Source organism: Haemaphysalis longicornis, unplaced genomic scaffold (genome assembly GCF_048455015.1).
Source record: "Haemaphysalis longicornis isolate Haplotype H1 unplaced genomic scaffold, Haemaphysalis longicornis Haplotype H1 scaffold_9, whole genome shotgun sequence".
Lineage (NCBI taxonomy): Eukaryota > Metazoa > Arthropoda > Arachnida > Ixodida > Ixodidae > Haemaphysalis > Haemaphysalis longicornis.
This window is the reverse complement of record NW_027526460.1, coordinates 19882399-19905118: the sequence shown is the minus strand read 5'-3', so window position 1 is coordinate 19905118 and position 22720 is coordinate 19882399. Positions and strand designations below refer to the sequence as shown.

The window sequence follows — 22720 nt, the reverse complement described above, 5'->3', positions numbered from 1 at the left end:
ACTCTGTGGCGTTCTGTTCTTGTTTCGCAGAGAGGTTCGATCACCACTGCCCGTGGGTTGGGAATTGCGTGGGGAAGAGGAACTACCGATACTTTTACGTCTTCATCATCTCGCTCGCCTTCCTCTGCGTCTTTGTGTTCTCCTGCGTCATCACGCACATTGTTTTTGGTGAGTTGCAGCTCGACCTTCTGCTGTTGAGGCTGTGCAAAATGGACCAACTTGGATGGTGTATAAACCACCAAGTGTGCATCTGCACTTTGTCTCTGTTTTTTTCATGGCGAGGTGCGTTATATTCCATCTTTGCAGCTGTTTCTTGTTTTGACGATGAAGTGGGGAATGTTGAAAAAAACTGGTGTTCAGATTTCTTAGCCTGCACATTCTAAGCAGCTAAGTTTGTGTTTTGCATGCTCAGAAGAAAGTTCAAAGCCTGCCTTGTGGAAGGGAGGGGAGGGGGGGGGGAATAATACCGAACTGACCCAGAATACTGTGAGGTCCTAAAGGTGGCAATATTCTGTGCTGAAACTTTGACAATGCAGATGTAAAGGAGTCACCTGAACATAAAGCTGTGTTGCCACCCTGTGTGCACTTTATTTTTGTACTGAAGCCAAAGTTTGTCAAATTTTTGCCTCGTTCGTTAAATAATGGCACATGTGTGGATTTCAGTTGTCAGCTGTTAAAACAGCCCTTGCCTGTTCAAAGTGGGCATGTTTCCTCGGCTGGTAGTGATAGCAGCGGGGAAAGTGTTGTGGTTGGACCCTGCTCTCGTGGGACTATCACTTATTTGCTGTCCCTTCGTTGTCTTTCAGTTGCTCGGGAACACGAATCCTACTTAGAGGCAGTCAAGCAGTCTCCAGCAAGATATCCTTCCTGCTTTATCGTCGGTGGCCACCTGAGACGGCGATATTGAGATTGTGGGCTGCCTGTGCTCAAAGCGCATTTTTGCCTCAATTTATGTGCTCTTGTGGAAGTTGTAGGTGTGTTTCAGAAATGAAATAGGAGGAGGTAACAACTTTTTTTTAATTGTAAATGTGTGGGCACGAACGAATTTGTATGCATAAAACTTAGTTTTTACCTGGGTGCCTTTCTGGATAAGGCTCAAAGGTAAAAACTAATTTGTGTGGGAACAGGAAGGTAAGAATTTGGACGTTCTTTGTGGCCCGCAATTGGGCTTCAGTGTGCGTGCTGGTGTCGAATGGGTGGAGGGGAGTGTCTAGGAAGCCACTAGTTTCCTCTGTTGGGAAGCCTTGACCTGCTGCCGTCACTGTGGTGGAAGGGGTCGTGTGCTTCTTCTCCGTGTGGTCTATCATGGGCCTGGCGGGATTCCACACCTACCTCACCACTTCCAACCAGACTACAAACGAGGACGTGAGTGGATGCGCCCGTCTCTGTGGTGTCTGTTTGGCTGCTGTTTGATTAACCTGGCAGCATATCGTAGGGCTCTGTGTGAAATGTAGTTAGCACTCGTAGACTCCTTGTCAACTTGTCCCTTTCCTCCCCAAAAACGCACGCACGCATTGCTCTTTTTCTTTTTTCTAGTAGCCATGAGATCACTACAATGTGCTATCCCTGAATCGGCTTTTGATTGAACCGAACTTGTAAAATGACGAAAGTTATCACATGCCCAGCTAATTAAACCTTTGCTGCACAAGAAAAGATGTATACCACAGAAAAGATACATGATACAATGCAGGTCTTGGGTTGTATCATGTATATTTCTGTGGTCTTTGTCTCTCTTTTGCGCAGAAAACACTTAGTATGGATTACCAATGCACCCAAACCTACACCTTGTTACACTGGCAGGATGTTTTGCAAATTTATTACCTCTAGTATGGTACGCACAAATTTTTAACCCAAGTCTCCATTTTGAGGCTGACTGAACTGGGCTGTGCTGCTATTAAGGGGCTGGCCAATCAGAACAACTTTTGTCAATTAACATGTGCTGAAATTGTATGACAGCTGCATCTTGCAGGTACTCACCTACGGGGCAGAAACTTGGAGGCTCACTAAGAGGGTTCAACTTAAATTGAGGACGACTCAACGAGCAATGGAACGGAAGATGATAGGTGTAACATTAAGGGACAAGAAGAGAGCGGAGTGGGTCAGGGAACAAACGCGTGTTAAGGACATATTAGTAGAAATTAAGAAGAAGAAATGGGCGTGGGCAGGGCATGTAATGCAAAGATAACCATTGGTCATTGAGGGTAACAGAGTGGATCTCTAGAGAAGGCAAGCTTGGCAGGGGGCAGCAGAAAGTTAGATAGGCAGATGAGATCAAGATGTTTGCGGGGATAAACTGGTCGCAGTTAGCGCAGGACCGGGGTAGTTGGAGATCCACAGGAGAGGCCTTTGCCCTACTGTGGGTGAAGACAGGCTGATGATGATGATGGTGGTGAAATTAAAGAGCCATAAATTGTTTTTGGCCTGCCTCCAGATCAAGGGCTCCTTCTCGTCCCGAAGGGGTCAAGATGTGTACAATCCATACAGCAAAGGTTCCTTCATCGGCAACTGCGCGTCAGTCCTGTGCAGTCCTGTACCTCCAAGGTGAGCATTTTGCAGCTCTTTAACGTATCTGTTTGGGGCTAGGCCGGTGGTTCATTCAGTCCTACAGAGACACAAGAGAAACTGCTTTGTAATTTAGGGTGTGCAGTCAGGGAACTGTTATTCTTGTTGCACATAGCTATGTTATTGCACTTGGCAACGTACTTCTCACCGTTTCTTCGCCCAGCTAAAATGCGTGAATTTTATTTTAAGAAAAAGCACTTGCAGTGAAAATGTCCCTGCGCTGACAAGAATTTTAAGTAGGGATTCCACAAAGGACATTACGTCCCTATTATAAGCTTATAAAAAGAGTCGAGACCAAAATCGGGACTAGTGTGTGGTAGCAAATGTGCAAGGTCTGCAAACTAGCCTTGCCAGTGCCACAGTGTCATCGCCTTCGTGTCAAGAAAGCTTTATCTCTGTGTGCTATATAGATACAAAGGTGCAGGTTAAAAAAGATCAACTGTGGGCATCATTTGATTGGGAAACCGATGACTGTTCTGGTAAGCAGCTCGGCTGTTGACCTAGGAAGCTGTAGTGCGAACACGTCATCAGGACATAAAAAGGGGACAAATACCAAAGAGATAGGAGATACAACAGACGGGAATGGGATGTTGACCCTTAGCCACACAGCACTGGGGCATTGCGGGTAAGCAGCATGTCATTGCTAGCGGAGGAGACCAGTGCACATTTGCAGTGGCCAATCACAAGTGCTCAAAGTGAGGTGCCTCCACTGCCATCTAGTTAAGTTCTAACTCATTACAAAGAATATATTGTGCGTGTGTTTTTAGTGTGGCATTTAGCATTTTCAACATGGCATAATTTCTGGCGAGTTCACTGAAACCGCTGTCCTTTTGTATTTTTGAACTTCAAAACACTTTGAAAAGATTCAGTTTTTAAATTGCACTATTAAAAAAGGAGTGTTGTTTTTGCCTCAGGAAAATGTGTTAATTTAAAAAATTGTGCTGAAGCCTCTGCGCCAAATGGTTATATCGTCTACAAAACTACGTTTTTCCAGATGTGGATTGGGCTTCAGCTGATAGAGCCTATCATCAGCCTCACAATAGATACTTCCAAGCATTGCGCCATGTTATAGCGCACCGATTCTGCAGCTTCTAAACGCAAAGAAACATTCCTTCGAAATTAGTGTCTTTGATAACACACAAGGCACAGCATGTCCGGTGTGATAAGAAATGGCTGCGTTTAATCTCGCGGCAACCGTGAGAATTAACTCCGGGAAATTCTCACGGCAGTTTCCGTAAAAGCTGGCCGGCCTAAAATTCGCTGAATAATATTATCTCCCAACGTAACCTAACAAAACCTACACTAACGTAACCCAATCTAACGTATCATAACCTACCCAAATCCAGTCCAACTGCAACAATCCTAACCTAACCCAGCCCAGCGATGCGAAAATATATATTGAATGTAATCGAACCTATTCTAGAAGTCCTGTGCGTTGATCTTCTGATATATTAATAACCAGGATAAAAAAGTAATTACAAAATCACCATGAGTGAAAACCTCAAAAATTTCGAAAGCTAAAAAAAAAAATAATAATCTTCGCCCATGCCGGACTCGAACCTGAGCTTTCTCATTTAGAAGCAAGTGCTATAACACAGCACCACAGAAGCATCTGTAGGAAACAGTGTTTAGGATATATTTGTCCCACAAAGTCTCCTGAAGGCATGCTTAGCCAATCAGAGGCGACTGCCGTGAGAAATTCCTAAAGGTAATCCTCACAGTTGCCGAGATAACAGACACTACCATAAAAACTAGTTACAATAGCGTTGCCTTTGCACATTGCCTTTGTTCAAAGTTGTGCGGTGAACATTAGTGTTGTTGTTCTTGTCACCTTTGTGTGCAGCCTCATTGACCGGCGAGGTCTGGTGATCCCAGACAGCGGGCCTGCACTGAGGGAGAGTTACGGCACGGTTAAGGCATTTCATCTATCGGGGGTAAGGCCACGCCCTTTCTGCACTCTCTGTCGGCTTGTAGCTCTTTGCCTTGCACACGTGCGTAGCTTGTTTCCAAACCCTTTCCGCACCTGTCGTCAGTTTCGCCCTTTCGCAGTAGTTGGGAAGTGCTGTTTTCTGCGTTCGTGGGCACTTTGTTGAACGTGTGAGCCACCTGTAATTGCAGGACCTTCATGACCAGGGCATTGAGCTGAGCCTAATATTGATACCAGGTCCAGTTCACTATTTTCCTCCGTCGAACAATTATTGTTCGATAGTAATATATTTAGCCATCCTTTGTTTTCTGAATGACCATTCTACATGGAGGATGCATGGCTGTGTGCATCCGAAATTGCCAGAGCTAGATATGATAGAGCCCTTGATCTTTGCGCACTATCTGGTCATGGTAATCGGATAGTGATTAAACTTGCACCAACTAACACTCCCACAACAACTCGCGCTCGCACACCACTTTCCCACTCGTTGAACTCGCGCACTCCACCGGCTTTCTCTACTAGCTCTCTCCTCTCACACGCACTTGTTCACTGCGCAGCTGCAGTTTGCTTCTGGGAGGGACCGTTGGAGTTCCACTACTGGGCAGCGTGGAATGGTGGCGTTCGGAAACAAATTTCACATAGGCAGCTTCAGTCCTGACGAAGCCGTCTCGCTAATCAATGTACGTTATTATGGTGGCCGTAGTCTCCATCGGCGGGGTGGCGTTGCACTCGGGCAAGGCATGTTTTCACTCTGCTACACTGTAGTGAGGGGCGCGTAATTGGGAACTCTGCGTTTGTATTTTGCTGCTGGGGCAGTTTAGGCTCGGCATTCAGAGATGGCATTTGTACATGCATTGTGGCTTGTTTGCAGCTTCCAGAGAGAAAGCACTTTCGCGTTAATTGAAACTTTTTTGGCGGCTTTATGCAGCGTTTTGGAGAGGTGTATACAGATTGCTTGCGTTGCAATAACTCGGTGTTGGGGCAGTTTCGCCGTCACAGTGGCACATGCTTGCTATGCTGCAACAGCGTTCTCATGTGCAACGTTTTGTTTCGTTGCCAGCCATGATAGATGACTTCGCATATTTTTATCATTGCTTCAGCTGTTTATGTACTGCTCGGCGGCTTCACACATAGCTTACACGGCGTATTTGCACAAAGCTAGCTTGCCTGCATACTGACGGCATTGTTTCGGCAGCTTCGATGATAATTCTGCAGCCTTGGGCAAGGTGCTTTGGTCACGTGCCTTGCAGTCTGCATTCTGCCACTTTGTATTGCACTTCTTCTGGTTCATTGCGCACTGGCTTTGCAAAATCGGTGTCATTCTTTCAGTGGTGTAACTCGTTGCTCGGCTGCAGTGTGCACCGCTTCAGAAAGTGCATTGCTGGATTCTGGATTCTGACTGGTGTCGTTGTCTTGGCAGCCGTAGTTACATTCCATGGCTTTGGCTTTCTGCGGTATTCTGGCTGTTGTTCATGCTTTTCTTGCTCTGCTGTCATTAAAAGAATGCACATACCTGATAGAACAAGGTCTTGTGTTGCTTCAATGCTGCAGCAGCATACGTTAGCTGCTCAGTAACCCTGTAGGTAAATTGCTTGTTCATTGCAAATACTAGATTGTTTTATGTACATGTAGCATGGTGCCCCTCTTCTTTTATGTCCCAGTGTAATTATCACAGAGCTACCATGCTAAAGGCAACCATAGCCACTGCATTGAATTTCTCTCCCTCGTCTTAGCGTTAATATTTATAGTGCCTGTTTGTGCCAACTAGTTGGAGAAAATAAACAAAGCTAAGCTTATTTGCCCTGGCCATTTCAAAGACGCTGGTTTTGTTGCCCTCCAGCTGTTCACATCTGTTGTGTGTTGCCATCAAAAAACTGCGCTATAAACGGTATTGTGCTTCGAGCAGCCGCATTATAAGTGGTACACTTATGCATTGAGTTCTATGGGAGGCCTACCGGTGGCCAGAAAAACCCGCGTTATATCTGGTCCCGCACTATAAGTGGTTACATTATAAGAAGTCGACACTGTATAGCCAAAGTTGTGAACCAAGTGGGCTATCAAATCATTGCCGGAATAGCAAGTATGAAAACACAAATGACGGCGCTGTATGCGGTGGATTTGCCTGCGGATTAGGAGTTGCGGCGCAGTTCGTTCGGCAGAGCAGTGTATTCTCGAAGCTGACGAAGACTGCGAACTGCTTGGGACTGCCACAGTTTTTGCGCGAACGCCAGCTGCTACGGCGTCGTGGAGGGAAGAAGGCTTAGGAGAGGCCCCGCTGGCCACTGGCGCATTGGGAGAAGGGTAGAAGAGGCGACGTAATTTTTTCGCATCCTTGCAACAGCGCTGAAGGCCCGGCCCAGCCCGTAGCCAGTGGTTGGCTGGCAGAGGCAAAGCAGACGACAGTGGAGAGAGCAAAGGCGGAGGAGGTGGTGCAAGCGCGCAAAATACAAGGACAAAAGGGCGGCCTACCAGATTGGCGTTTCCGTTTTCAGTAGAAGCAGAGTCCTTCAATGCTTTACTGGTCACGAAACTGCTCCGTAACTCAATGGGAGAGCTTCATATGCTGCGTTTGGCCGCCGCGCGGTGGCGCCACCCTCTCACTGAGGTCACTCCCCGGGCGGCGTTGCGCTGGCTCGAACGGCGGAGCCGCGGCGAGTTGTGTTTGTTTTGTGCGGGGGAAAAAATGTAACGTGCATCTCGCACTCTTGTGATGCGACTTAAGTAGTGCAACGACGATGCCTAACATGTGTTGCGTCCCGGGATGTCGTTCCTTGTACAACGATACCACAGAAAATGTTTCCTTGTTCTGTTGACCGAGCGACGGGGAGCTGCGAGAGAAATGGAGGCGCGCCATTCCAAGGCAAGAAACGGGAGATTTCAGCTTCGATTATAAGTGTGTGACAGTGCGTGGAAATGCACTGTGTGTGAGAATGGAAAAGCAATGTACCCTTTGGAGAGCATCGTGGATCTAGAATTGTACAAGGCTAACTTAAAGCCGGATTTTTGTCATATCAGTCAGGTTGTAGCGGTGCTTCATTACCTGTTTGCAAACTTGTATCACCTTGCGCTCAGGCTCGCGTGTAAAAAAGCTTTGGGACGTCCTTGTGCTTTTACTTTTCATATTTCCACGAATTATCCCTTAGGGTTCGTATTGTTTGTTTTGTAACCGCGCGTGGCCGATTCCGGTTTCTTATCTGGCGTTTCAAACGGAGCGCCTGTTTGCTCTTTTTGTCGTACATCCCGTCGGGCAATATTGTTTGATATGAAAAGGGTGCCACCTTGTCGCCAACTTGATTTTTTGTTTCTTCGACAATGTTCTCGATCCCATTTCCATGGATTTGAAATTAATAACGTTCCTAGAGTAATGCATGCTTAGCAGACGCCACGCACCTCACTTTATTGACATCTGTGCACGTCACACTGCGGACTGCTTCTTCGACGTTTGTGTTTCATTCTAGTCTTCTGTAGAACAGGAGCTCGCTAGCTCGGTGCGTTCAGAAAAGCTTTGCGTCGTTCTTGGCTACGTGGCAATATTCTGTTTCCTCCGTGTGCTCCACATTGCAGCGCGAAAAAATAAATTTTTGTACGCTGGACCACGCTCTTTTGTCCCCCTTCGTAACATTGAATTTTTGTTGCGTGTGATAAAATCAGTTTTATTGTTCTTTTTTCGCTTCCTGTTTTTGCAAGGATTGCAAAGCGTGGAAGCGGAAAGACACATGGTGCAACATATATCTTCGTGTTTGGTCCTTCGCGTTTCTGCAGCGTTATTAGATGTTCTCAAGTATGTACCCACTCATTGAAATGATAATACTATTGGGCTATCTCTTTTAGTGTTCTGTGCATTCCAGAGCAATCAACGGATTCATTAAGCGTAGTCTGAACGACGCGTACTTGGTTTCTTTCAGTTTTTTTGTATTGTATTATCGATAGGCCCGCAGCAGTCCGTGACTACGCAGCTACCATATGTGTGGTATTTACAACTTTTGCTTTAAGAAAAGAAGAAATAGAGATTTAAAAATCCGAAAACACGACGGCGCAGCGCTTGTGCCAGAGCACGCAGAAGCCGTTGCCGTTCGCGGCCGAAGTCTACGGTAATTTACTACGAAAAATAAAACCCCATTGAAGGCAGGTGATGACTGGACTATTCATCGCTAACAACTACGAAAAAAAAACACACTTAATCAGCGCGCAGACACCAAAAGCAGTGAGCATTTGCACGCCAAGAGCAGGCCGATACGCCCCGAAAGCGGCGGTTGATGACCTTCGTGCGGCGGTGGCGCCTGTAGTGGCACGCGCGGTCCCTATATGAAACGAGTGCCGAAGTTTCGTGACCAGTAAAGCATTGAAGGACTCTGGTAGAAGTAACGTCAGAGCCTCTCCTAAGCCTTTTTTTTTTTTTTTTTTTTTTTTTCTTTTCTCCTCTATCTACGACGTAGATCAACCAGACCAGTGGTTGATAGTAACGCAGCTTGATGAATGTCACCAATTCAGGCTGAAATAACTTCTCCTAAGGTAAACAGTTTCTTTCTTTTTAGGAGCACAACACCTTTTTTCATAATTGAAACTACAAGCACTGAAACATTTACTAATAGTTTTAAACAAGTCCGCGTCCAACATTAGTTGGCAGAAAATTGCAAACGTACTGCGCAAACCTCCTCGACTCTGCGTCTGCTTTTTATCTAAGCGCGCCATTTTGTTTGATTTAGCACCAATTTTAGGAACTAAATTTTTGTGCCAGATTAATTTGTAAATAGCAAACTGTGAAATAAGTGTTTTTATGATTAAAAAAAAAAACAATACGCGCAATCATAGGCACATTTCAATCTTACGCAATCCAGTTCCACTACTACCCATCATTCCCTTCAGAGCATAAGTTCCGTCTCGGAGTTCGCGTTGACACTAGTGCCACATTCCTCCCTAGTTATTACTGTATGAAACATTGATTTTCTGAACCTGGTGGGTGCATCTAGCATTTAACAAACCCCCCTTGCATCGGCCACTGTCACCACTCAATAGTCAGCATCTGCAGGTCAAGGCAGCCGCTGTACCGTGGTACCTAAGGGGCTTACCCAGTAAGTCCTGCTTTGCCAAAAACGCTCACGCTTATCTTTAAAGCATTTGATGACCTCCAAACGGCATGAAGGTCATGCACAGACGACCTAGTATGTGACCTTTGTGCCACGAAGTGGTCACATTGGCTCTTTTAGATAGCTCCTGCTATAGCTCCTGCTATTGGTCTATCAGTCAAGGTGCGTCGACAGGCTTTGAAAGGTGGGAGCAGAAGCAGCAAGGGCTGCTGGGGAGCAAACAAACGTGCCTGCTTTACTTTATTGTCCCCAAAAAGTGCAGGTTGGGGCTGAGTAAATGGCCAAGAGTCTCCTGCTTCTTAATGAGCCGTGCGCCACCGGGCGGCATTTCAGAATGGTCTGCAGATGAACACGCCCGGTGGTGGTGTGTCTGTGGGGCCGGCTCCGCCTATGGTCGACCTCAAGTCCACGCACGTGCCGTACATTGCCGCACCTCTCCACCCTGGACGGGCCACGCTGCCTCAGGCGGCCAACGGCTCCTACCCACGGGACGTCCTCTACCAGAACTCCAGCAGCCATGGTCAGTGTCCACACACCATCGCATGCCCGTCCCCCTCTCTGCCTGCTCCTTTTCTTCTTCCTCCCTTCCGCCTGCTGTGCCTCATTGGCTACTGTCCGCGGAGGTCAGTAGCCAATGAGGCTTCTGAAAAATTCAGTCGGTAAGTAAGTTTGCACGCTGCAGTGTCGCAAAAATGCCCATATAATGCGAAAGCCAGTTTTCAATAATAAGATTGCAATTTCCCACCTTGTATTTGGATCCAAACAAAAATTTCAGCTGAAAATTGGGTTAAATGTTCTTGTTTTTGTTATTGCTGCATCACCATCTTTTTCTTCTAGCTTACAAGAGATGATTGCAATTTTCCACCTTGTATTTGGATCCAAACAAAAATTTCAGCCAAAAATTGGGTTATGTGTTCTTGTTTTTGTTATTGCTGCATCACCATCTTTTTCTTTTAGCTTACAAGAGACGTCATCTGACTTAAACAGCTGGAGCGGCAGCACACAAGCTGTCTGTGTGAAGTGTGCACTTTTGAGGGTTTTTTTTTTTTTTTTTTCTGCATTGAAGCAGCTAGAATGTTGGCATCGTGAAGTACTTGGCTGCCTCTAGGGGAAAGTGATTTGGCCGCAGAAAATGTCTAAAATCTATAGCATCAGCTAAAATTCCATTTTAGCTGACTTTTTTTTTTCTTTTTAAATGGTCAGAAATACTCGCAACATGGCCCTTTTTTTTCTAAAATTTATTCTGGTAAGATAATTGCACAAAGTTTACAACTTGCTTCAGTGTCCCTTTAATTCACTAAAAACTTCACATCATTTTCAGCTCCTAAAAGGTGGTGCATATAAGAAAAGGGGCTGTCATTTGAAATGCTTTCGTGGAGTGAGACGAGGCATGTACCGCCTATCTAATAGTAATAGCACCCAAATTCTGATTTCCACTTATTTTGTTGTGCCATTATTTTGACACAGGTGCTAGCTGTTTCTTTGCCGCATTCATTGTGGCAGTCATGTGGAGTGGTGTGTCCTTCAAAATGTGCGGCATCAGCCAAGGTCAATGATGAGTAAATTGAAATGTGCCTAAACAGATGACTAATTAAATAAAAATCAAACTGTAATAGAGGACACTCAGGGGAAAAGGTTGTGAGCAGGCAACTTGACTAACCCAAAGATCCCTTTAAAAATGCAGGCAACAGCAGAGTGCAACAAAAAGATAACTAGAAGGAAAAAAATAAAACGAGAAGAAAGGAGCACTAAGAAGGGAGAAACAAGTGAAAATAGATACAACAAACTATTATTAACAGTGCAAATTACTGAAAGCAACTACAGACAGGCTCAATGGACAATGCCGTAGGTGTTATGAGAAAGAATAGTGGCAGTACAATTCGGATGTTGCTGCCTTATACCAAGAAAAATATTTTGCATGCAGCGCAGTTTGCATTTCAGCAAAATTTGTTTTAGTGCAGGATGGAGCTCCCCTTTGAACTATGTTTTCGCTACACTTTGTTGGAGTAACACTCTCGGAGTGTGCCGCTTAATGTTAAATGTCTTCGAGGCATTACCTCTTTTCTTCTTAAATGTCTTCAGTGTCTTCAAGAGATATGAATGACAAATTGGGTACTTAACAGGAAGATTGCACCTTCTGTATCATCTGTGGCATTTGCTCAGGAGGAAGGGTGCTTTTCTCGCGTAGAAGTTGAGAAATAAACCAGAAAATTTTTCGTAGTGTTTTTTGTTGTTGTTGTTGTTGTTTTTGAATGTGTGTGTGCGCTTGAGACACAGTAAGATGTCACAAATCGTGGGCCAAAGAGCACTGCTCCTTAGCCCTTTGAGGGTCGAATTTTTTTTTAAAAAACTTTCCCTCGTGGTCAAATTAGTTTATTGTGCATTTGGAATGTACAAAATGTCTAAAGTGAGGATTAAATGGTAAAAAATTATCAGGAACAGTATTTTGGGGTCAGCATCACTTAGAACTGAAAAATGTTCAATAGTATTTCAGAGTGTGGTATTCCTTGAAACACGGGTCTACGCACAGTGCCTTATTGCAGTCTGCCTGCATAAAGCGCATGTCCGAAAATGAGCTGTCTTCTTCCGAAGAAAGACTGTCTTCCGATTCAGACTCGGTGAAAGGAGCAAACTCAGAGTCAGAAGAGTCATCGCGGTCGGTGTCATCAGAGCGGGCAGTTTGTTGGGCCATATCGCCGCTTTGCCGTGCATCTGAAGAACTCGAAGACAACCCAGTAAATGAGGAGAGCGAGAATAACTCATGCGCGCCGGTGATAAACAAGCTAATAGCAACGCCAATATAGATAGAAGTCAACTTCCGCCGCCCCCGCAACGGAGTCTCCGATTAGGTTACTTCAGTTCCAAGCAAGGAGGGCAAGAATACCTAGTGAGCGTGGGTAATAAACAAGATAAGAGCAGCGCCAATATATATCGAAATCAACTTCCCCCGCCCCTGATAGCGAGCGCCGATCAAGTTTCGTGCGCCTCCGATGCGATCACATGGCGAAACTGAAACCACGAAACGCATTGACACGTACAGACGCCGTAACACGCCGAAGCCAGAGAGTTCTGTTTTTCACCGCAAGAAGGTAGCACAATCAAATTTCAAACACTTCTTGTAAGTCCCAGGAGGTGGCAGCACCTCCCAGGGAGCATGCATCGTTAATATGGCGCAAAATTTCAAACAGATGCTCGAAATCGTACGAAATCAGGCAAAGACCTTGCGGGACGGAAAACCGCCGTAGTACACGTACGGCGAAAACCCTCAAAGGGTTAGTTCCAGTTGCTAAAAAACCAATCCTGCCAAGAGTTTCTGGGTGCATTTCTCCTACATTTGCCAAGAACTGCGCGAATTTACGTTTTGTCGAACTGTGCTGTGTGGGACTTATGTGCTCCAAATCATTGGTGGAGAGTGCTTTAAATCCGTGAGCTGCGGATAGGATAAGGCTCGGGTCAATTTTATTATCAGATCAAAGTCACTTAACGCACATAAAATACTTGTAAATTAGTAAAGGTATCCGGTGTAAAGGCTTGCAGTGCATTGAAAACGAGGTCATATCCGTATTCTTGGGATTTAATAATTGCTTTAGAGAGGGTGAGCTTAAAAGTATATTGTAGGTAGCAATGTACAGGAATGTTGAACCAGTGCTGAATAAATTGTGGGAAGCAGTCACTGCATGATTGACGGAAGCATTTCTCTTTGCTACGGGGCAAAAAGCGTTGCATGCCTTTTGGAGTTCCTACAAGCAAGCCAGAGGACATATATTCACTTGCTGCACACGTCCTACCACAGGTTGTATGTATACCTTTCTGCCTGACGCGAACTGCATGATGTGACGCTTGGTGCAAGGGAAAGTTTATCGCAACCTGTTTCTCGACATAGTCACCCTTTTCTTATGTTCTTCCTGTCTGTGGTTATGGTTTCGTTTTTGGTGACGGATTCGTGGTTTTCAGGTTGATGTGTCTCCTCCTCCTCCTCCTCCTCTTCTTCTCTTTGCGATTTACCTAATCTTTCCTCCAGTGCATCCGAAACGACATGTGAGTACCTCTGGATCTGCGTGTGTGTGTGTGTGCTTTGCAAGTATGCGCTGCACGCGTTGCTGCCTCGTTTGCCTGCTGTCTTCCCTCCTGCTGTGCTTCTTGCTGATAACGCAACTAGGCTTGAAGCTCTCTTGCTGCGCTTCTCTTTGCAGATGGTTTGCGTGCCACATGCTTTCTATTTGTTCTGACCTGTGCATTCGTTTAGCAGGCGAAGTTGTCTGTTGTAGTCTTGCGCGATGTTTGTTGGCTGTGGTGTTAGCGGCGATGGGGGAAAAAACCGTTCTTTCCTTTTGTTGCGTGCACATGTTTTTATGCAGTAAAAAATGCTTGCCTATCTGCCCCACTGTCAATGCATCACCTGCCATTCGCTGAACCACGAAACAGGGTCAGTTCTCGGGGAAAGGGAAGGAGCGATTCGTACCCCTTGTATATTATCAAGTGGGGTTAAGTGCAAAAAACAGATCAAGTAATTAAGCAAATTGCTGAAATCTTTGTCGCTCTCAACTCCATAAGCTTGTTTTCTTTGGCTGGAGCTCATCTGTTGAAGTCCCATAATTTCTATCTAAAGGAACCGTGCAGCACTTACTATTGACTACTTGGAATGTATTTTGGGGGTACAGTCTATTGACCCAGCAATTTACTCTCGCAAGAATTATGAAAATCCGTTCAGAATCACCGAAACTACGCGCAATGTGAAATCGCGCATAATTGTTCTCTCTCAACTCGACCGCGGATCGGATAACGCGACGAAAGCTGCGCGCTCTGTCCTGGAGAGGGGGGCGGCTCGCAGCGTCCTCTTCGGCGGCCTTGGATATATCACAGACCGGGGAGTTGCGTCCTTTTCTCCGCAACGTGGAGGGGTCTATTTCCTGTCTGGTGCCACAAAAAAAAAGGCATGGCTGCCTGCTCGCAAGCACACTCAGGCTGGTAAGGTGTTCTTGAAGCAGTAGACGCTTGTTGTCGAGTGGTCAGCTCGTCACTCAAACTCCGCGCGCACTCCACACGCAAAAGAAATGCCAAAACTGTGCGTACAGGTTCAGGCATAGAAGAGGTTGGTACACAGCGCCGATGACTGCGGATAGTCACAGGAAATAAGAAAAATAAGCCACGAAGTTGACCTACAGCCAATAGGACAGCCATGGCCACAATGACGTCGTTTAAGCCATGCCAGGGGTGCAGCAATGAGGAAAATTGAAGAGAGCGCAGTTTGTTTTTCCCGGTCTTTCACAGCAATTTGCGAGCTTACCGCTTCATGTGCGCATGTAATATTCGGCTCAGGTATTCCTGGCAGTGTTATTTAAACGTCGCGCAGGCTTACTTGCACTGCTCAAAAAGTGTTGCAGGGTCCCTTTGAGGCCATATCACTGAACTTAGTTTTGCAGGGAATAGCAGGTCATTAGGCAACCTAGTTTTCTCTTAGAGAAACAGACTTTAATGTTGCTCTGTTGGTTTGCTGTGGTGTTCTTGCAATCTGTGTGGCGAATTAACCGTTTCTTACCATATGCTTTGCTATTGCAGTCGAACCTGTTTACAATAAAATCGAATGCCATGAATCATGCTATATATCTAACTCAAAAAATGCTTCATCAAAAATGCATACAAAATATACTTTACTGTGAATGACAAATAAGATATATGAAACTTGGAGTGCCTGCGGCCGTTCCCAGAAGGCGCTGCTCCCTTCAATTTGAGTGGTAGGCTTCTCGACGATATATGGCAGGAGAAATCAAAGTTGACAGCGGTGCCTTTCTCGCAGTTCATGACAAATAGTTTTTAGAACGCCTTTCTTTTTGCCCTTGCGCCAACACAGCCTTCACACTGTTTTGCGCCCACTGGCAACATGGTCGCTAATGTGTCAGGCCTTAATCCTGGCACTTTTGTTGCACTTCTTGGAGGGTCATATCGGCGTCATTCTGGGCATCTGCAGCCTGTTACATGTGTTTTCACGAACTAAAATTAAGAACACGCAGAATAAAATAAGGGCACCGTGCTTCATCACTTGTTTGATTTCTTATTCGTCGGTGGCATTTATGAGAACTGCAGCAAATATGCATTTCTAAAATTGTGGCTACTGCTGTGTCCAAGGCACAATGGGCAGTCTTGTTCATTCGTTGTAGTTGTGAGGGCTTTATACAAGGCGCTTTTATGTGAAATAATTAGGGGTGTGCGAATATTCGAAACTTCGAATATTCGATTCGAATTTTTTGGTATTCGATTCGATTCGAACGACACTTTTATTGTTCGAAATATTCGAACCACCCAAAACTAAAAAAAAAAAAAAATTCAGAGCATGTCTGTATCGGTGTTTATGTACAGTGGACTTTCGATGGTACGAATCTGGGGGTGCGAATTTCGGGATGATACGAATTTCCGAAAAGTCCCGGCGAAATTGCATCGTTTGCAATGGGAAAAATTTCGGCTGTTACGAACGGACCTGCGCGGCCCGGCGGAAGATACGAACAAGCCGGCGAGGCACCCGACTGCCGAACGAGCAAGTGACGGCTCTCACTCCCCTGTTTGTCACTCTTTCTCCAGAAACGGCCGGACTGTTGTTTTCTGCTCGCGAAAACGCTCTGCGCACGCCCAACGCGCTGACACCGCCGCGAAACCACCCCCACGCTGCGCGCGGCGCGGCCGGCGGCGTCAACATGGCGTCGGCTCCAGCCGCGAAGTGGCGCGGGCGCTCGGGCGACCGCTTCTAACCGCTCTTTAAAATGCGGCTCAAGGGAGACACGAAGTTGCTTGTGCGGTAAAAGAGCTGATAATGCATGCGAAAACGGTACTATAAAACATCATCCGCGCCGCTAATAAAAGCGCCCATAAAATATTTGCCGGGGTGCTAAGCCTAACCATCTCCGGCGGAGCCAAGCTGGCTGTCTCAATCTCATCGCAAGTAATCAGGCTCCTCCATTCTGCCGCGCGCATCGTGCGTAATTTTCTGACCGAGGTAGCGCTACCGCGTGCGCGAAATCGTCGATGTGGGCGTGAAAATACAGCGCTCGCAGAGCCGAGGCGAGCGAATCGCGCGCAAAAACGCACCATGCGGTTCACGCTTGACTGTTGCTTCGTGTAGCGAGCTTGGGTACAGCGAGTGAGGAGACGAGCGCGAAGCTTTACGTGCTCCAGAAAGGGCTGCTTTGCGACATGGGGGTTAAAAAAAGCAGAAAAAATCACGAATTTCTTCACGCGAAAGTAAGAAAAGAAATAAACGAAAACTTTTTTCAGCGCCCAATTTTTTGGTCTGTGTTGGCTAATAGGAATTTCGGATGATACGAATATTTTTCGCGGTCCCGCGAGATTAGCATCATCGAGGTTTTACTGTATCAGCGTGCGGCAATGTGCACGGGCTCGGGCATGCCAGCCACTAGTGTCTCAAGTGAGCGGCTGTTTTCGGTATCTGGTGGAGTCGTGACGAGCAGGAGGTTGTCACTGCTCCCCGAACATGTAGAGCAGTTAACCTTTCTCCATGTTAACATTTAAGTGAGTGCAGACCTTAACCTGTTGAGTGCAATGGTATTGTGTAATTCCTAATTTTACTTTGTGTGATTTGTTGTGAAATAAAGTTGCAGTTTTTGTGTCTCTAGATGGTGAAAACATTAATTTTACAAAAAACAATAAGTATTCGTATTCGAAAAATATTCGATTCGATTCGAACTTTGTTTTTATTATTCGAATTCGCTTCGAAATTAAAAAATTGATATTCGCACACCCCTAGAAATAATCCCTCACGCAGTAAATACATGACAATATTCGCAAATACAGTAACATATGTAGGTTTGGCTATATCAAACTAATGTCACATCTTGCAGTTTGCTATAGTAAATGGGTTCGGCTGTACTGTAAGCTTGTCCCTGGAAATGGCATCAAATTCTGCGCTGAAGTTTCGCTGCAAACGTGCCAGTGCTATTTCTTTTTTCTTACTTGTGTGCTTGTGCATGCTTTGCGTTTAAATGCTCCATGCTCTTTATCTTCTTAACACTTGGGGAGCAAAGAAGTGTCAAAGAGCAGTGGCTATCTATTGCTGCACATAAGGAAAACTCGGTTATCAAAACTTGATTTGTATTTGATTTCATTGGGATTTACTGTTACAAGCAGAGTCGAATCTGGATAGCTTTGTTGGAGGGGGGGGGAGTCGCTCATGAGGCCACTTTGAAGAATGCTGGGCTTTGCATAGCAGTAGATCTTGGTATGCTCTGAAGCAGTGTAGGTTTTACTTGAGCAACAAACTGAGTTCACACTGGACCTTTAAGGTTCTCTGCCATTGACTCTGCCAGAGACAGAGGTTCTCTATAGGCTGAGGCAGTTGCTGAACTGTTCTGGAGTAGCCATGCTGAATTGGAAAGCGCAATCTGATGGAACTTGTGAAGGAAGATAATGGTACTGAGAACATACTGAGAACCAGTTTGGCTTGTTGGTCGTGCATGCTCAAACGTTTGCAGCGCAGAACAGTGAGGACAAAGAAAGAACAGATAGCGTTATCTTGTTTCGTTCTTTCTTCATCCTTGTTGTTCTGCAGTGCAAAGATTAGATAAAATACACAGCATAAAAGGAACACCAGATGTCAAAACAACAAACATGTGTGCTAGAACCCACACCATACAATTGTGGTTGTTCAGATTTTGCAGCAATGGTGCTACAACAGCTGCGTGGCTTCCAAGCTGCCATGTTTTCTGTGTTAAGCTCTTAAACAACTTGCCAAGAGTGTTCCGTCTTGCTGAATGACATGCTGTACACCTCGGGGCATTTAAAAATAGTTAAGTGGTTCTACAGGCGCAGCAGCGCTTCAGTTACCTATAACTTGCGTTTGTAAATGTGCATGTGTGTGTGTAATGTCATGTCCACCACTGAGCCTAAGCCCTGTCTGGAAGTTCACATTAACTTGCCCATAAAGGCTGGACACAAGGATACAAGAAACAGACAGTGCTGATGCCAGAGTATTTTATTAGGAAGAAGTCGCACATTGTAAACTGAATAGTGATAAACTAAACATGAGCGCATGAAGAGCATACTATTTACAGTGGCAACCATATCGGGGCAAGTATTTGTCACTTCGGATACAATATTTCTATGTTTTTTTTTCCTCCTTCCTCATGCTGAAGGAAGAGAACCATGAATAAGTCTCTGCAAGATCACTGCTTTATAGGCTCCCTCCTACTGGGAGTCTCAAAAATAAGGAAACTTTGCATACTGAAGGTGTGACGAACGTGTGGCCTGTGGGTGTGGGTTTAGAAACGAAGTATCTTTCGTGTGATCTTGTTTCATTTCACTGCACTACTTCTATTGTGGAACCCATAATAGTGAACTCTAATGTTACATCTAGCATGGCCCGTGTCTCCATGGCCTGTTCGTAATTTAAGGGGGGACACTGTTCTTAAAACCGTTTCCTTTAATTGTTAAGTAAACTATGTGATGCTTGTCAGGCTTGCTGCTTTTTCCCACTGATTTCAAACATGCCACTATTTTTTGAGTAAGTCAATTAGTTACCAAGATAATTACAGATACTTAGTCATTTTTGGAGGAACAATATACAAAACAGTGTTAGTCATAATACTGTAATGTTTATATTTTCCAATACTATGAACCCTAGTGAGTGCAATAAGAGAATCGATTTTTTGATGCGCCGCTTGGAACTAATTTTACAGCTCATTAAACCTTGGTGGCACCAGTGGCAAAGACCCATTTCGAACACTCATTTCAAACACCAAAGTTTAATAAGCTGTAAAACTAGTTCCAAGCGGTGCATCAAAAAACCAATTCTCTTATTGCACTAACCAGGATTCATAGTATCAGAAAATATAAAGATTACAGTTTAATGATAGTTTTATGACTATGTTTTGTCTATTGTTATTCCAAAAATGACTAATTACCTCCAATTATTTTGATAACTAATTGACTTACTCAAAAAATAATGGCATACTTGAAATCAGTGGAAAAAAGGCAGCAAGTCTGACAGGTTTCACACAGTTTACTTAATAATTAAATTCAAAGAAAGAAAGAAATTCAAAGAGCCAGGTCCCCTCTTATTAAGTGACATTTAATATGCATTTCCACTCTTGGTGCCAAACAGGCCATCTTTGTGGCTTTGAAATACTGGTTTTCTAAGATGGCGTTTCCTTTTTTGCCGCCCTTTCTTGTGGGGGCGTGCTGTTCTCCCACTCTCTCTCTCCACAGGGAGGAGTCACATACCCGTGGCCGTAGTGCCGCCGCAGTCTCGCCACCCGTCCGAGCCAAGTTCGATCACCAAGGGTCTACTCCCGGACAGCATCGATCACGAGTTTGGGATAGACGCTGGTAGTCAGCTGTCGCTCCTCAAGCAGAGCTCGGTCTGACCAGTCGGACTGCACGGAGTTACCCGGAGGACTGTGGAACGAACCAGCTTGTTGGATGAATTTTCTTTCCCCCTGTTTCCTGTCCCGCTGCTACCAAGACGGGGAACTTGTTTTCTTGCACTGGACTTGACGCGCACAGTGAGAGAAACAGCCGTTAGTGGGGCCCCCCTCCCGGTTTTACTGGCATGCATGTTAGTCAGTGCCGAATCCTATCAACCTCGCGGGGCTGTGCCAAGGGTTTTAGGGTCAAATACGGGAGCGGGAAATCGTTTTTTTTTAGGCTTATTTCTGGCTTTGTAGCCACGACGGATCGTTGCTTCATCGGTAACTAGATCAAATTTTTTTACGTCATATTTAGCAATTTTATTGGTTAAGAATAATGATCAGTTGACGGTTTGTTTAGAGATGTGGCTGCACTCTTCTGTGGTCACTTGAAACGGGCTAATCTGTTGTTAGATGTTAGTAAAAACGTTTTTAAGGAGCGAGCACTGCTCTCTCAGTGGGACGGGCGTCGCAAATGTCCACCAAGATGCCATAGTCTTTTATTTATTCATGCATCACCGCACCTTGCCAGCATGTTTTTACCCGTGACGTTCGACCTCTGCAGCAGATAAGAGGGCAGCTTGATCCTGCCATTGTCGTACCTTCCTGTTGAGCTCGTGGACGTGTCGTATATTTAAATTTGCGTATCGTTGCTTTCGTCTGTGTGGCACGTATTTCCCAGCCACTTTGCTTTCACTCTCGGGGCTGGGTTGTTGTGGCGGCAGCCATTTATAGAAGATTCAGTGGTGCTCACCACGAAGAAGTGGTCTTGTTGGCGGTTACGAACACCACCTCAGGTTGGCAATACGCACAGATTTGGGCGGCAGTGAGGAGAGAGGCCTGCCTTGTGATGGGCCGGTTAACAGTCACGATTGAGCTGGCCCTCTTGGACATCCCTAGTCACACTACTATTTCTTTTGTGGCCATACCCAAGCACCGCGCAAGGTCACAGAAATGGAGCATGCGCCTTTGCATGCTTACCTCCGTTTCAATTTTTTTCGAAGGCATTGGTAGTGGTTGTGGGAGCGTTGGTTTTGCGGTGGCTGGACTGGCCGTGCAAGTTTCTTCAAACGTATGCCTGTGATTGTTTTGTGTTTATCTCCTTCTATTTTTCACTTATTTATAAAGAAGTAAGCGGGGATCTGTAAGCGTGGCCGAACAAAAACTGCACAAGGGGACAGTTCAGCCAAAGACATAGACATCTCTGAACTGCAAGGCGTGCTTATTGTTTTTTACTTGCTTTATATATATATGCATGTGTGGGCAATTTTCTTTTTACTAGGTGTGCCTTTATTGTTTTTTCCTGCATAGAAGAAACACTTATTGAATTCATTGCTCTTGGCAGGGGTAAAGTGTCTGCTGGTTGGCAGCAGAGTTAGCGATACGCACACTTCGGAGATGGAGTACGTAAGATGTTTTCAGAGCCGAATGCCGTAACGAACGCTCTTAATTTCCTGTGTTATTTGTTGGGTGCTGGTTCTTCAGCAAGGTTGTAGAGCTCAGATGGGTTATGTGCTTGCTACCGTAACCTGTCTTGTTGGAGTTGTATACATGCGTGGTGCTGCTTTTATTGTCACTAACCTTAGTGGGGATTTTTTTGGATGCAAGTCTTTTCTTTGAGGCTGCTATGCAGTGATTGTTACATAAAACTCTTGGCGAATACGGTCTGCCTGAAAATTGCCACAACTTTAACTTCAAATCATATGCATCATGGTTGGGTGTACAGTATAATAATACGGTTCCATGCTCGCATAACTTTATTAGATTACTGTAAATCGTGGCACAGGAATCTGTAATTTATAATTGCTCGTAAGGCAGCACCATGCATTGACAAGTATAGCGCTTTATTGAAGTCTTAGATGCTGGTGCATTCTGTTGTGTTGCATGTTGTAGGATGTTAGCTGGATGTGAGATTATATTCCCTACTATAATTTGTATCAAAGTATTGGATGTGTTGCCCGCAGCCAGAATTTTAGTATGCGACGATGCGCGCGAATGCTTGTATCAGTGTACATATGCATATATCGCACAACATATACATACTTGGAGATGTACATAAATGCGCTGTGTAGATATTTTTGTGGAATGTGTACATTGGGTTTTTAATTGTTATGCTTTTTGCATATCGATATTGCAATAAATAATTTTATATGAAACGTCAGCTGTTCGTGTCTTCGCGTTTGCCACTTGTAGAATATAGATCGTTTGTCATGGGTACGATTTCACGGCTTATTCAAACTGGTTCTCTTTTACATTTTTCAGAACATTTAATGTAAGCGACTTCTACGCAGGCCATTGCACAGAAATTGCGGTACCAAACAGGCCAAATTATAAGTTAGAAATGCTTTTTCTTTAATTCAATGTTTCATGTAATAGAGGCAGTATAAATGGCCGCATAAGAAGGCAAACATGGAATGTCCAGGCTAAACTTCTCGCAAACGCACCTTCATTTAGTTTAAAAAGCTCACCATAAGCTTTAACCATGTCGCATTAAAGTACCAGAGAGCTTATATTGCAGTGCAATAAACATTCTTGATAAGAAAGCTTTGCTATCCTTTTTATTGTCATTTCAACAGAAGGGCAGTTGACTTTTGTTTTATTTTTACCATATGAAACAATTTAATCCAAACCGATAAGAATTTTTGATACACACAGAAGTATTGCAAATTTCATTTTGATATCTGTTTTTGTATGCACATAAATGATGCAATGCTGAACAGCCCGTGAACATA

General features: G+C 44.9%; 1 protein-coding gene across 2 annotated transcripts in view; it reads left to right on the top strand.

Moving 5' to 3' along the window:
• The window catches only part of App (Palmitoyltransferase app), a 28228-nt gene extending 6079 nt beyond the window's left edge, over window positions 1-22149 (top strand). The window contains exons 4-11 of one of the 2 annotated variants that reach the window (XR_013319217.1): window positions 31-168; window positions 807-858; window positions 1263-1365; window positions 2432-2541; window positions 4406-4496; window positions 9910-10096; window positions 13531-13614; window positions 19789-19929. Coding sequence is in view for 1 of the 2 variants with exons in the window: in XM_077684149.1 (XP_077540275.1) it covers window positions 31-168; window positions 807-858; window positions 1263-1365; window positions 2432-2541; window positions 4406-4496; window positions 9910-10096; window positions 19789-19946 (839 nt within the window). In the remaining variant the exon portion in view is untranslated. Of the gene's footprint in view, window positions 1-30; window positions 169-806; window positions 859-1262; window positions 1366-2431; window positions 2542-4405; window positions 4497-9909; window positions 10097-13530; window positions 13615-19788 lie in introns of both variants that reach the window. The other variant, XM_077684149.1, reaches the window with a different exon arrangement.
• The last annotated feature ends 571 nt before the right edge of the window (window positions 22150-22720 follow it).